General features: G+C 44.4%; 1 protein-coding gene across 2 annotated transcripts; it reads right to left on the reverse strand.

Moving 5' to 3' along the window:
• Positions 1-247: 247 nt before the first annotated feature.
• Positions 248-10,236, reverse strand: FUS (FUS RNA binding protein). 2 transcript variants are annotated; one of them, XM_036741056.1, is made up of 15 exons: positions 10,151-10,236; positions 8,039-8,063; positions 7,788-7,942; positions 7,008-7,149; positions 6,693-6,877; positions 6,225-6,489; positions 4,506-4,540; positions 3,005-3,037; positions 2,427-2,530; positions 2,176-2,305; positions 1,835-1,936; positions 1,464-1,587; positions 1,052-1,152; positions 781-928; positions 248-449 (listed from the first exon to the last, which is right to left on the reverse strand). In XM_036741056.1, the coding sequence occupies exons 1-15, from the start codon at positions 10,161-10,163 to the stop codon at positions 410-412; spliced, it is 1,602 nt and encodes a 533-aa protein (XP_036596951.1). In that variant the 5' UTR covers positions 10,164-10,236; the 3' UTR covers positions 248-409. The 2 variants fall into 2 exon arrangements, with proteins under 2 accessions (XP_036596951.1, XP_036596950.1); XM_036741055.1 differs by having other exon boundaries at positions 7,008-7,152; positions 10,151-10,227.
• Between the last annotated feature and the right edge of the window lie 598 nt (positions 10,237-10,834).

The raw sequence follows: 10,834 nt of genomic DNA on the forward strand, positions 1-10,834 counted from the left end.
AGCTTTTAGAGATCTGCAATTAGAGACTGGGAGATGATCGCTTCTAAGCAAATGCTTCTGAGATGAGGAATTACAGTTGTTATCAATCAAATCCGTTTTCCTCCTAAAGGGCAGTCGAGAATCTATGGTCCGGTATCTGTAATTTTCTGCCTCAGATACTTACCCAGCTCAGGTGGGTAGCTAAGAGACGGGGAAGAAATGGATAGGGAATGCCCCTACTCCTCTCTTCCAGGAGAGGAACAATAACTTGATAACTAAAACAATGGCATTTAATGGGAGCTGGGGGCATGGTTACAGTTACAAAGTCCGACACAAAACAAGGAGAGGGAACTGGGTAGGAAGGTTACAAAATAAAGGGACCAACAGCAGGGTCTGGAAGAAAAGATGGTCCAGAGATGCCTGAGCCAGGCTAATACGGCCTCTCCCGTCTGTCTTGTCTGTGTTCACCCCTGCAAAAAAAAAAAAAAAAACCAGAATCAGAAATGACCATCACTAAAGGGGTAGGGGTGATTATCACCTCCATTCCCATGCTACCCACAGTACCAACAGGACTATATGCTTAATTTAAGCCTTCCTTCCCCCCACCTTTACCCTCCCCCACACCAGGATACGGATCCAGATGAGTACGAGGAACGTTATGTGTCTGGCTTGCCTCATCTGGGAATAACTCTTTAGCTTTGTAACCTTACATTATAGGACATCACTGACGTCTGTTTCTTTCAATTACACCCCAATAATCAAAACTCCTTTTATATCTTAACAACTAGTTCAGTGACTCACCTTGAGTCCATCTTGCCAGGTCCAAAGCCACCTCTGTCCCCTCCACCCCGGCCCCCTCGGAATCCCCCACGGTCCCCGCCTCTGCCTCGGTACCCTCCACGGTCATAACCACCTCTGCCACCTCTCCGATCATCTCCGAAATTACCCCCTAGAAATAAAAAGTAAACAAGGAGATGAGCTTAGAATAGTCCTCCCATTCTCCAATCCTTCCCCTTCCCCTTCCCCTTCCTCCCAGACCATTTCATCTTCTTTTCCCTACTACAACCCTTACCCATATGAGAACCTCCAGGGCCCCCTCCAGGTCCATCAGGTTTAGGTGCCTTACACTGGTTACACTCGTTCCTCCAAGAAAAGTTCATATTCTCACATATGCTGAGGAAAAAAGTGCCAGACTGTATAAAGGGTCGAATCAGCATAAGGGAGTTAGAGAATATGGTGAATAAGAATTTAATGAAAGAAAAAGCATTTAAGTATTATGTACCAATCCTTGTGCTACTGTGATGGGAATAGGAATTTTAAAAGATAAACAGGATTCAGAGTTCCCTCCAGAAAGGGAGGGAAAAAGGCAAGAAAGGCAAAATAAAAGGCTATTTGAAAAGATTAGCATAGGAATAATAGACTTAGCCACATCAGAGTAAGAGATTCAGGAGAGAATCCTTAAATAAAAATTGAGTTTTACTCACGGATTAGGGCACTTCCAGTCACCAGCTCGCTGCTGGCCTCCACCACCACCCCCTCCACTAGGGAATCCTCCTCGGCTACCACCACCACTGCCACCACCTCCAAAGCCTCCACGGCCCATAGGTCCTACAAATAATTTAGGGGAGGACAGTCAGTTCTGCACTACCCTAGCTTCTGAGTACCTTTTACCACCAATGATCTATTATTTTCAAGAGCTTCCCATTTTAATTCTTGTTTGTAGCAGTCATTTACCAAAATAACCTTTGTCCCCTTCCCCTTTTTAGCACTTAAGCAGAAGCACAGTGCCTTGGCCCATGTTCCATGTCAAACCTCCCCTGTGAAGTATCCACCCTGTATTAAGTGTCAGCTTCACCTCCACGCCCACGGCCACCACGGCCATTGCCGCCGCCTCTGTTAAAGTCTGCTCTTCGTGTAGCAAAGGAGACTTTAATGGGGTTTCCAGAAAAATCTTTGCCTAAAAGAAGGAAAAATTTAAGTCTAAAAACCTTAAGCATAGGTCACATTTTCAAGACATTTACTAATAAAAGTAATGATTTCTATGTACCCGGAAATGAAACTATAGGGGAGCTAAAAGGAAGCCATAATTTCTACCCTTTTATATAATCAAGCCAAGAACCCCATAAAAAGAATAATCAACTTGACCATTAAGCATAATATTTAGATAGGAGATATGAATCAACTAATCCCACTGACCATCAAACCAATCAATGGCTGCCTTGGCAGAAGGGGGGTCATCAAATGATACTGTAGCCTCTCCTTTCAGCTTTCCTGTCTCTCTGTCTGTATACAAGTTGATCATAGGCTGCCCGGTCTTCTTATTAGTCTAAAAGAGTAAACACTCAAGTTAAAATTCTCCCAGGACTGATGCTTTTTACTTTCCCCAAAATTCAGCTTTCTCCCTCATACCCAGGTGTCTTTCTCCATTCCTGTGCTCCCTCTAGTACCTTAATAATGCCAATTTGCTTGAAGTAATCTGCCACCGACTCAATGGTAACATTCTCACCCAAGCCTTGGACGAAGATGGTGTTATTATCAGAATTATCCTGTTCTGCTAGGCAAACACATATACACAAAAAGAATTGGAGGAAAAAAATAGAAGACAAAAGGAAAGAAACGAAGAAAAATTAAACATTTAATAATTAATTCAATCCAACATGCATAAGAGGTTCCTACCCTCAGGCAATTTATGATACATTCTCAAGTACAGGAGGAAAAGGCTTAATTGAAAATGTTGATTTCATTCCAAGTGGTTTATAATGAACTTTCCCCAAACCATATCACAATACCATAAAGCTCTTTCCCCCTCTACTCAAAACTCCCATTTCTTACCCTATGCCCAGGAGTTACCTGGGGTTCCCTTCACTGGCCCTTTTATCCCCCTAACCTTGGGCTTAACCCCACAATTCTAGTTAACAACTATGTTCTCAGAAAAACTTTCCAATATGGAAAACCCAAACCATTAAGGACTTATGCTCTGTTTTGTCAACCTCCACCCCCTCTCCTCTTGTGGACTGAGGCTCACCAGAGTCATGGCGTGATCCTTGGTCCCTGGGCCCTTGAATGACATGAAAAAAAGGAAAACAAGATACCCATTAGTCAGAAGAGAGGAACAGAAATAGCGAAGTCAGACAAAAACAACAAATCCAAACACACTTGCAAACTGTAACCAGGTTATGTGCTCACAGCCTCACCCCCAAACCCTGTCCTGGGTTTGGTGCCCAGAGGAGAAAACCCTGAGCAGGGGTGGGGAGGAGACAAGCCCCTCCCTGTCTTTTTTAAGATCTGTAACCTGAGCCCCACAGGGGTAACTCCACACTCTAGAAAACAATGCCTCCCCAGCACAGGCTGGGAAATCTCAGCACAGGCTGGTTGAGTGGAAGGGGGAGGGAACCCCACTGTATTTACCAGACCAAATGCTATAAGCTTAGCCTCATTCTCTCAACCCTGAGAGATGAGGGCATTCACCACCGGCGCATGATGCGCATCCAACTTCTCCAAAACTTTTAAACCAACATATTTGCCCTCTTGAAACCATTTTCTATTGCTTCAGTTTTTAGAAACCATTTTCTTAAACCATTTAAGTTTTCCCAAGCCACATACATTCATATAATATCTGTGTGTATTTTTAAATTAGCATGTCCCAGGGAACAGACCAGAAAAATCTTGGATTTCCATGTTTACAGCCTCTATTTCTTTCCAGAGACCATTGTGACCAGTATTTATCTGAATTCACCATGTACAAAAAATCATATACACACACTGAATGCACACCTAATTCATAAACACATGAGCCTTTGGTTTTAAATGTTGAGTGACAGTTCAAGAAACCATGTGTCAACCAGACCAGAAAGTTTCCAGCTTAATGGGAGACTTTTTAAAATTTCCACTTTTTCATGAAGTCACATTACTATTTTTTAAAGACCTGGTTATTTCCCATGAGCCACACACACACTCAGTATTCCTGAAGTAGTCCACACCTTCCTTCCCAAACTAGCTGCTAGTCCCACCTGGGGAAAACTAGAGAACATATCTTACAAATAGGTAATACCATTCAGTACCTAATAAAATACACACAGTTATATTCTACCCAGGCCAGGCATTATTTCATAGCCCTCCCCCAGAAGTTAAGACATTTAGGTTGTTCTCCTAACCTCAGAAACACAGGTCAAAAGATCCTAAAGCCAGTTCGGCACCATGTTATCACATTCTCTCCAGAGGACCTCATAAGTTGTCCCTAAATGGGTGTTCTTATAACCCACCCTCCTTCCATGTCTATTAGACATCCTCAATCTTTGACAAGTCAGCCAGTCAGACCAATTTGGTACCAGGCAACTGTTTCACCCTCTCCAGAGGTTATAACACAATCTGGCAGTAGGTGGCATTCTATATCCCAACCCTGCTGGAGGTGATTCTGGACACTTCAAACCTCTTTTGACACTTAAAAAAACACGAAGACATCTGCAAATGAACAATCAGACAAAGCATTGCCGGGGTTGGGAATTTTGGAAACTCTGTTCACTTACCACCAAATTTATTGAAGCCACCACGGTCACTTCCGCTGGAGAAGACAAGTTAGAAGAAAGGACATGAAGCTTCCAACGGCTACAACAAGGTGTTTGGGCTTTTTTGTTTTTGTTTTTTGTACACTCTCCCCAGTATGGATATTTGTTTTGGGAGAAGAAACAAGTGGCTACTAAGATACATTCCTTCCTGACCACCCCTCAATCTGACCTTTGAGCATGTCACACACATGTGTGTGCAGTTTCTCAGACACAGTTTAAGGTTTGTTTTCGGTTTTTTTTAAATGTTTTATGTATAAATATCTCCATTTCCTCTGGAAAAAATGACCCGTTTTCCTTTGTCGTTCTTCCGATGTGGCAGCTGTTTTTTTTTCCTCTTGTAGTAAGTGGTTTCCACAAACCGAGAAGTTGGTTTAAAAACCCTGTCCCCAATTTACCCAGGGGACACTTCACACCGGGCTGGGGTAGCCCTGAACACAAGTGATTTTTGTGGTTTTGCTTTGAAAGCAGCAAGCAAACCCAACCCCCATCCATGAAGTCAAAACCAAAGGCGATTTCCCATTAAAGCGAGACAAACTCTTAGCTAAGCCCTGTCCTAACTACTGAGCTGTTTTTGGTCTTTCCCCCCCAGGGGTCACCCCTTCTACACTGTGAGAAGAGCGGAGTATTTGCAATGTCACCTTTCATACCTGTGGCACATAAAATGCAGAGCAAGTTAACAGTCACATTAACAGTTGCTTTTTTTTTTAAGTTTTTGCATCAAACACACACAGATTTCCTGACTTTTTTTGAACCTTTTTTTTAATTGCCCCCGCCCACCCATGAAAAATACTTACCTGGTGCAAGTACAACTCATAAAAAGTTTGTTTTTGTTTGTTTGTTTGTTTTTAAAGACAAAAACACACTGACAATCCTTTCCCCGTTTCAAAGGATAGACATTGATACAGTAAGGTCACTGGGACCACATTATCACCAGGTCTAACAAATGTTTTTAATGTCAAGTCTATGGTTTTTCTTTAAAGAAACTATGTGGGGAAAAAGGGAAGAAGGGAAATCCAGCCTGACACACTGATCATATTCAAGAAAGAAGGCAGCCAAGGGAGAAGGGGAAAAGTGGTGAATAGGACCGGAGACCACTGTGTCAAGAGCATTTGCTCTAAGGCCTGCAACTCAGTGAACACAGCTAATTTCAGTTACTAGGTCACATACATAGTGATCAGTCAGTTGTGGGGGCAGCTAAATTCTTATCAACCAACTCACAGAAAAGAAAGGCCATGTGGGATGATGGGTATAACGGAAGAGTCCCCACCCACCTCATTTCCTGGCAGAGGAAGAAGATACCATCCCTCTCTAAAGTTTCTGCCAAGGGCTGGATAAGTCCTTTACAATAAGAGCATACATAGTAACTACAATCCAGACCATTTAAACCCATTTTTTCCCCTGGAGATGAAACTAAGTTTCCTCTCGCCCTTTGTGCAGTAGGGTCATGGGAAGGTAAGAAAGGCGTAAGTGTCTAACCCCTAAGTCCCCCAAACAAATCAAACTATCACAGTGGGGTAAAATGAGAAGACAGTCACTCCCCCCAAACCAAACAACCCCCCAAATCCCTGAAAATTAACCCATGCATCCCTGAGGACTAGATTTGAGGAAAGGGAGATAGATCCATGCAACCCTTACCACCCATTCAGAAGTATTCCCTAAGCTCCCCAAAAAGACACCTACCCCATGCCACCTCTGCCTCCACGGCCACCTCCACGACCTCTGGGCTCATAGCCACCACTGCTACGGTTGTAGCCACCACCACCGCCGCCGCCGCCGCCACCACTGCTGCTGCCGCCGCCGCTGCCGCCACTGCCGCCACCCCGTCCTCTTCCCCCTCGGTCCTGCTGGCCACCCCCATAGCTGCTGCTGCTACCACCTCCACTCTGGTCCTGACTGCCATAGCCACCACTTCCACTCATAGATGACTGATCTTGGCCATAGCCACCTGTTATGGAAGAAAAGGATATCCAGATTCTAGGCATGAGAAATTCAAAAGCCTAATAAAGATGAACTTAGGGATCGTAATGTAAACTGACAAAAACTAGGAAATCACTAGAATCAACAGAAATACAAGGTAGAAAATATAAGACCTTTAGAGAAAAGCGTGTTGACAAGGGCTAGAGGCAAGAGAAAGAGAGAGGGTCTTACCTCCACCACCCCCTCCGCTGCCCCCACTGCTGCTGTTATACTGGCTCTGACCATATCCCTGAGGGGGATTGTAGGAGCTTTGTTGCTGTCCATAGGAGCTTTGTTGTCCACCATAGCCAGACTGCTGCCCATAGCCCCCACCCTGGGGCTGCCCATAGCCACCGCTCTGGGAGCTGCTACCATAGCTAAGGAAGAGAGAAAATAAGTTAAAGCCTAGATCACCTTTATCTCCATTTCTGTTTTTCTATCTTCTACCCAGTATTATCTTAAACGCAATAAACTATCCTCAATCTTTTCTGCTTTCTCCAAACTCACCTCCCTGAAGCGCTGCTAGGGGCTGGCTGCTGGCTGTAGCCAGGATAGGATGATTGCTGACCATAAGAAGGCTGGGAACCCTGGCCGCTGCCATAGCCACTGGTTGAACCATATCCTTGAGGAGCTGACTGAGTACCGTAGCCTGCTCAAAGGAAAAAAAACACAAGTTATTCAAGGATCGGAAAGCCATGCTGAGCCCAGGAAAGAAGTGAGTCAAGTAGATCATAAGAAATGTTTACTAAAGGTTTCCTCCAAATTTTTTGGTAGCCAAGGTTTTATAATTCCCTTTCAACATTAAGGTTACTCCAAAGCTATAATATATCCGTACCCCTATTCTGACTTTATATAAGTAATCCCTAGTCCTTACATTTTAATATTCCCTGAGCTCCTTATTTCAACCTAGTTCCTACTCCTTACCTACTAGAAGTATCTCCTAACCAAAATGTCAAAGTTACATTTCATATCAGATTAAGTACTGCCTAAGTTAAAAGTTCCTTTGAAGTGAAATCTCTTACTCTCAAGCAGTTATCAAATCAAATTAAAGGAAATTAATCTCTACCCATTTGGGTAAACAGGGACCTAATTACATTTTGGAGTTTAAGGAGAGATCAAGACAAAATAAAAGCTTTATTAAAAAAATGAAGACATGCAAAAAAAGATTTGGAGATTTTATAAGTCTTAATGTATGTTTATTAAACTGAATTCCTTTGAAATCTAAAATCCTGATTCTAAATGTAGTTTTCAGCAAGGTGGCCAGAGTAAGATTATAAAAATACTTACTGTTCTGGGTTTGTCCATAGGAGGAGCCATAGCTGCTCTGACCATAGCCTGAGGTATCAGCTGATTGGCCATAACCACTGTAGCTCTGTTGGCCATAGGGCTGACTGCTCTGTTGGGAATAGCCTTGTCCAGGCTGGGTAGGGTAAGCCCCATAGCTAAAGAAAAAAAAAAAAGTACATACTTATTTTTGCAAAAATGAAAATTGGACAGACAACCTGCCACCAGGGTATTCCCCTTGATGTCATACTCACCTTTGTGTAGCCTGCTGAGTGTACTCTGTAAGGGAGGAAAAAAAGGCAAAATATATTACTCTTCTTATATACATACGTGCTTCAAAAAGTAAAAAGTTTAATCTCAAAAAAGCAAAATATTTAAAAAAAGGAGTTAAGAGGGAGCAGTCTCACAAAATTCTAACATAGAAGTGGATTCTCTGAAAAAAAATGTTCATTGTAAGACTAAAGAAAAAGAACAAAATTCAAGGGATAAATAATCAACATAGCCCAAAGAAATTAAAAAAAAAAATACACTATATACACCAATGTCTATACAGTCACATACTTAGAAACATCCCAAAGTCATTCACATGTGTATATTTATATATATGCATATATGAAAATATACAAAAATGGGCTAGAAAATGAAGAATATAAGGAATTCTGAGAAGCAGATTCATATGAACTGATGAAGAAATGAGGTCAGCACATCAGGAAACAATACCAACCTATGCCTCCCAAAACATGAGTACTAAGATTTTCTTTGTAGAGGTTTATATGGCTGTGGATATCCGTAGTAGGAAAATTACTATTTGAAAAGGGATGGGGGGAGGGAAGAGAGGCAAGAGGGGTTTGTTGATCGTCTTTGCCAACTTGCCTTTTGCACCCATTTTTATACTTTGTTTCAAGGAATGGTTTGGGGTATAGAAATGGGGACAGCATAAGATTTAGAAATTAAAGAGATGAGAAAACAAAAAAAAAGTCAATGAAAAATTTCTTAGAATGAATTTCCAATGTTTTGACTAAAAAAAAATAGGAAGAAATATTAGCAAAAGACAGAGAAAGGAAAAGCAGCTTTTCATGCTTCCTCCCCCCAAAAAGAATTTACAGGAAATGGAGCAGAGAAATATTCCAGAAGTCTCATTGTATTCAACTCCTCAGATAAACATTCTCCCTGAAATCTCACCCCTTTAATACATTCAAGGGATTGAGGCTCTTTTAGAGAATGATATTAAAACCAGACAACCAAAGTAGATACATAGATGGTTCTGCCACTTTCTCAGACCTGGGCGTAGGTAATTTAACTTGCCTGCATCTCATCTTAATCATTTGTAATATGATTACCTGCCCTACTTTTCACAGGGCTGCAGCGAGGCTCAAATTACAACATCCGGGGAAGCTAAAGGGCCATCCACATCAGAAGCAGAATTATCACCCTGGTTACCAAAGGACAGCTGAGCTGAGAACACGAATTCCGTTCTTTCAGAACAAGAAAAAACCCGTTGCATTCATTAAGGGGAATTTAAGGAGGTAAAATTAATCCCAACCCTTCCTTCATAGTGCTAGAGAGAACACTGTGTGAGAACCTCAGGAAAGGAGTTCGTGCAAGACAAAGGTTGGTTTGAATCCCAACGCATCAACAAGGTACTTCCTGGGGCCGTTAGTTAACGGGGGATCTGTGCTTTGCAAATCTCCTCTCTCCGGCCCACAGCGTGGCTGCATACCCTGGGGGGCAAAATCTCGGCCATAAAGTGGAGAAAGAATGAGAAAAAGGGGACGAGGGGGCAGGAGGAAGCCTGGCTCGAACAGAGAATGCGGGGGTGACCATGGAAAAGCCAAGAAGAATCCAGGATGGTGAGAACTGGCCGGGACGGAGGGAGGCGCGCACCCAGACTAGGCCTCCGCTCCCAGGCAGGGCGTGGATCCAACGCGCGTGCGCGCCACAGTCGCCCGGATGCAGCACTGCGACAAAGCGGGAAGGAGCTAGTAGCGGGAGATGGCAATGAACGCTATTTCCCTCTGCTGTTTTATGCGCCCAGCACCTCAGCCGCCAGTGTCTCCGCTCTCAAAAAAGGGGAGACCACAAAAAAAGATTCTACCAGTCAGCTCTATACACTAACGCGCCAGAACCACGGGACAAAATGGCGGCAGCGGCCTCCCTTCTCCCCGCCTACCGCCCGCCGCTTACTTCCCGCCTAGACCGCGCGAGAATGAGACCCTTCCTCCCAGATCCGGCCACAACCCATCCAACCATAGTACCTCCCCTCCCGACTCCAGGTCCCAAAAAAGGGCTCCAGGCCGCTCCGAATGCTAACCCAACCTTCGCGCGAGGCGATCACGGATCGGCTCACCTCCCCCACGAGCTCTTACCGTTGGAGGCCATGTCCGCGCACGCGCACAACGGCTACGGAGCAACAGAAAACAGAAGGCAGCCGACCGCCGACGCCTCGAGGACTGAAAAGCCCCACCCCCTGCGCTGAAGCTTATGTACTCCTCCCCCTCCTCCTACGCACCGCAGAGGGCTGTACCAAGTCTAGAACCTGGGGACGGGCAGGGATGTAACAGGACGAACGCAAACTTCCGGAATTTTGGGAGATGATCTCCACAAAGAGATGAAAAATACAGACTATAGGAAAATCTTTGTCCGCACATTTTGTCTATACTGGGCATAAAGAGGTAATATTGTTTCATTCTGATCAGAAAACCTATAGGTTCCCCCTATGGATAGAAAAATGGTACGCTCAGAAGCGAAGGCAGGAAAAGAAAGGAAGGGGAGGTGAAGGGAAAGGGGTGACTGCTGTGCGAGAAGGAACCATTGGTGGGGATAGAGGGGGAGGAAGGCAGGCTCAGTTCCGGAGCTGGGCGGCAGGGGCGGGGTAGGTGGCCAGTCACCCCACCCCCACCCCAAATCCCTCCTCCCATCCGGGGGCAGGAGGCGGGGAGCCGCTGCGCTGTGTGCTTGAGAAGAGGACTTGCTGGTTACAATGGACGCAGGGTGCTGCGCGTCGCTGAGCCTCTCCGGGGCAGGGCTTTCCTCTAACACACGACTCGTAC

This window comes from Trichosurus vulpecula, chromosome 1, assembly GCF_011100635.1.
Source record: "Trichosurus vulpecula isolate mTriVul1 chromosome 1, mTriVul1.pri, whole genome shotgun sequence".
Lineage (NCBI taxonomy): Eukaryota > Metazoa > Chordata > Mammalia > Diprotodontia > Phalangeridae > Trichosurus > Trichosurus vulpecula.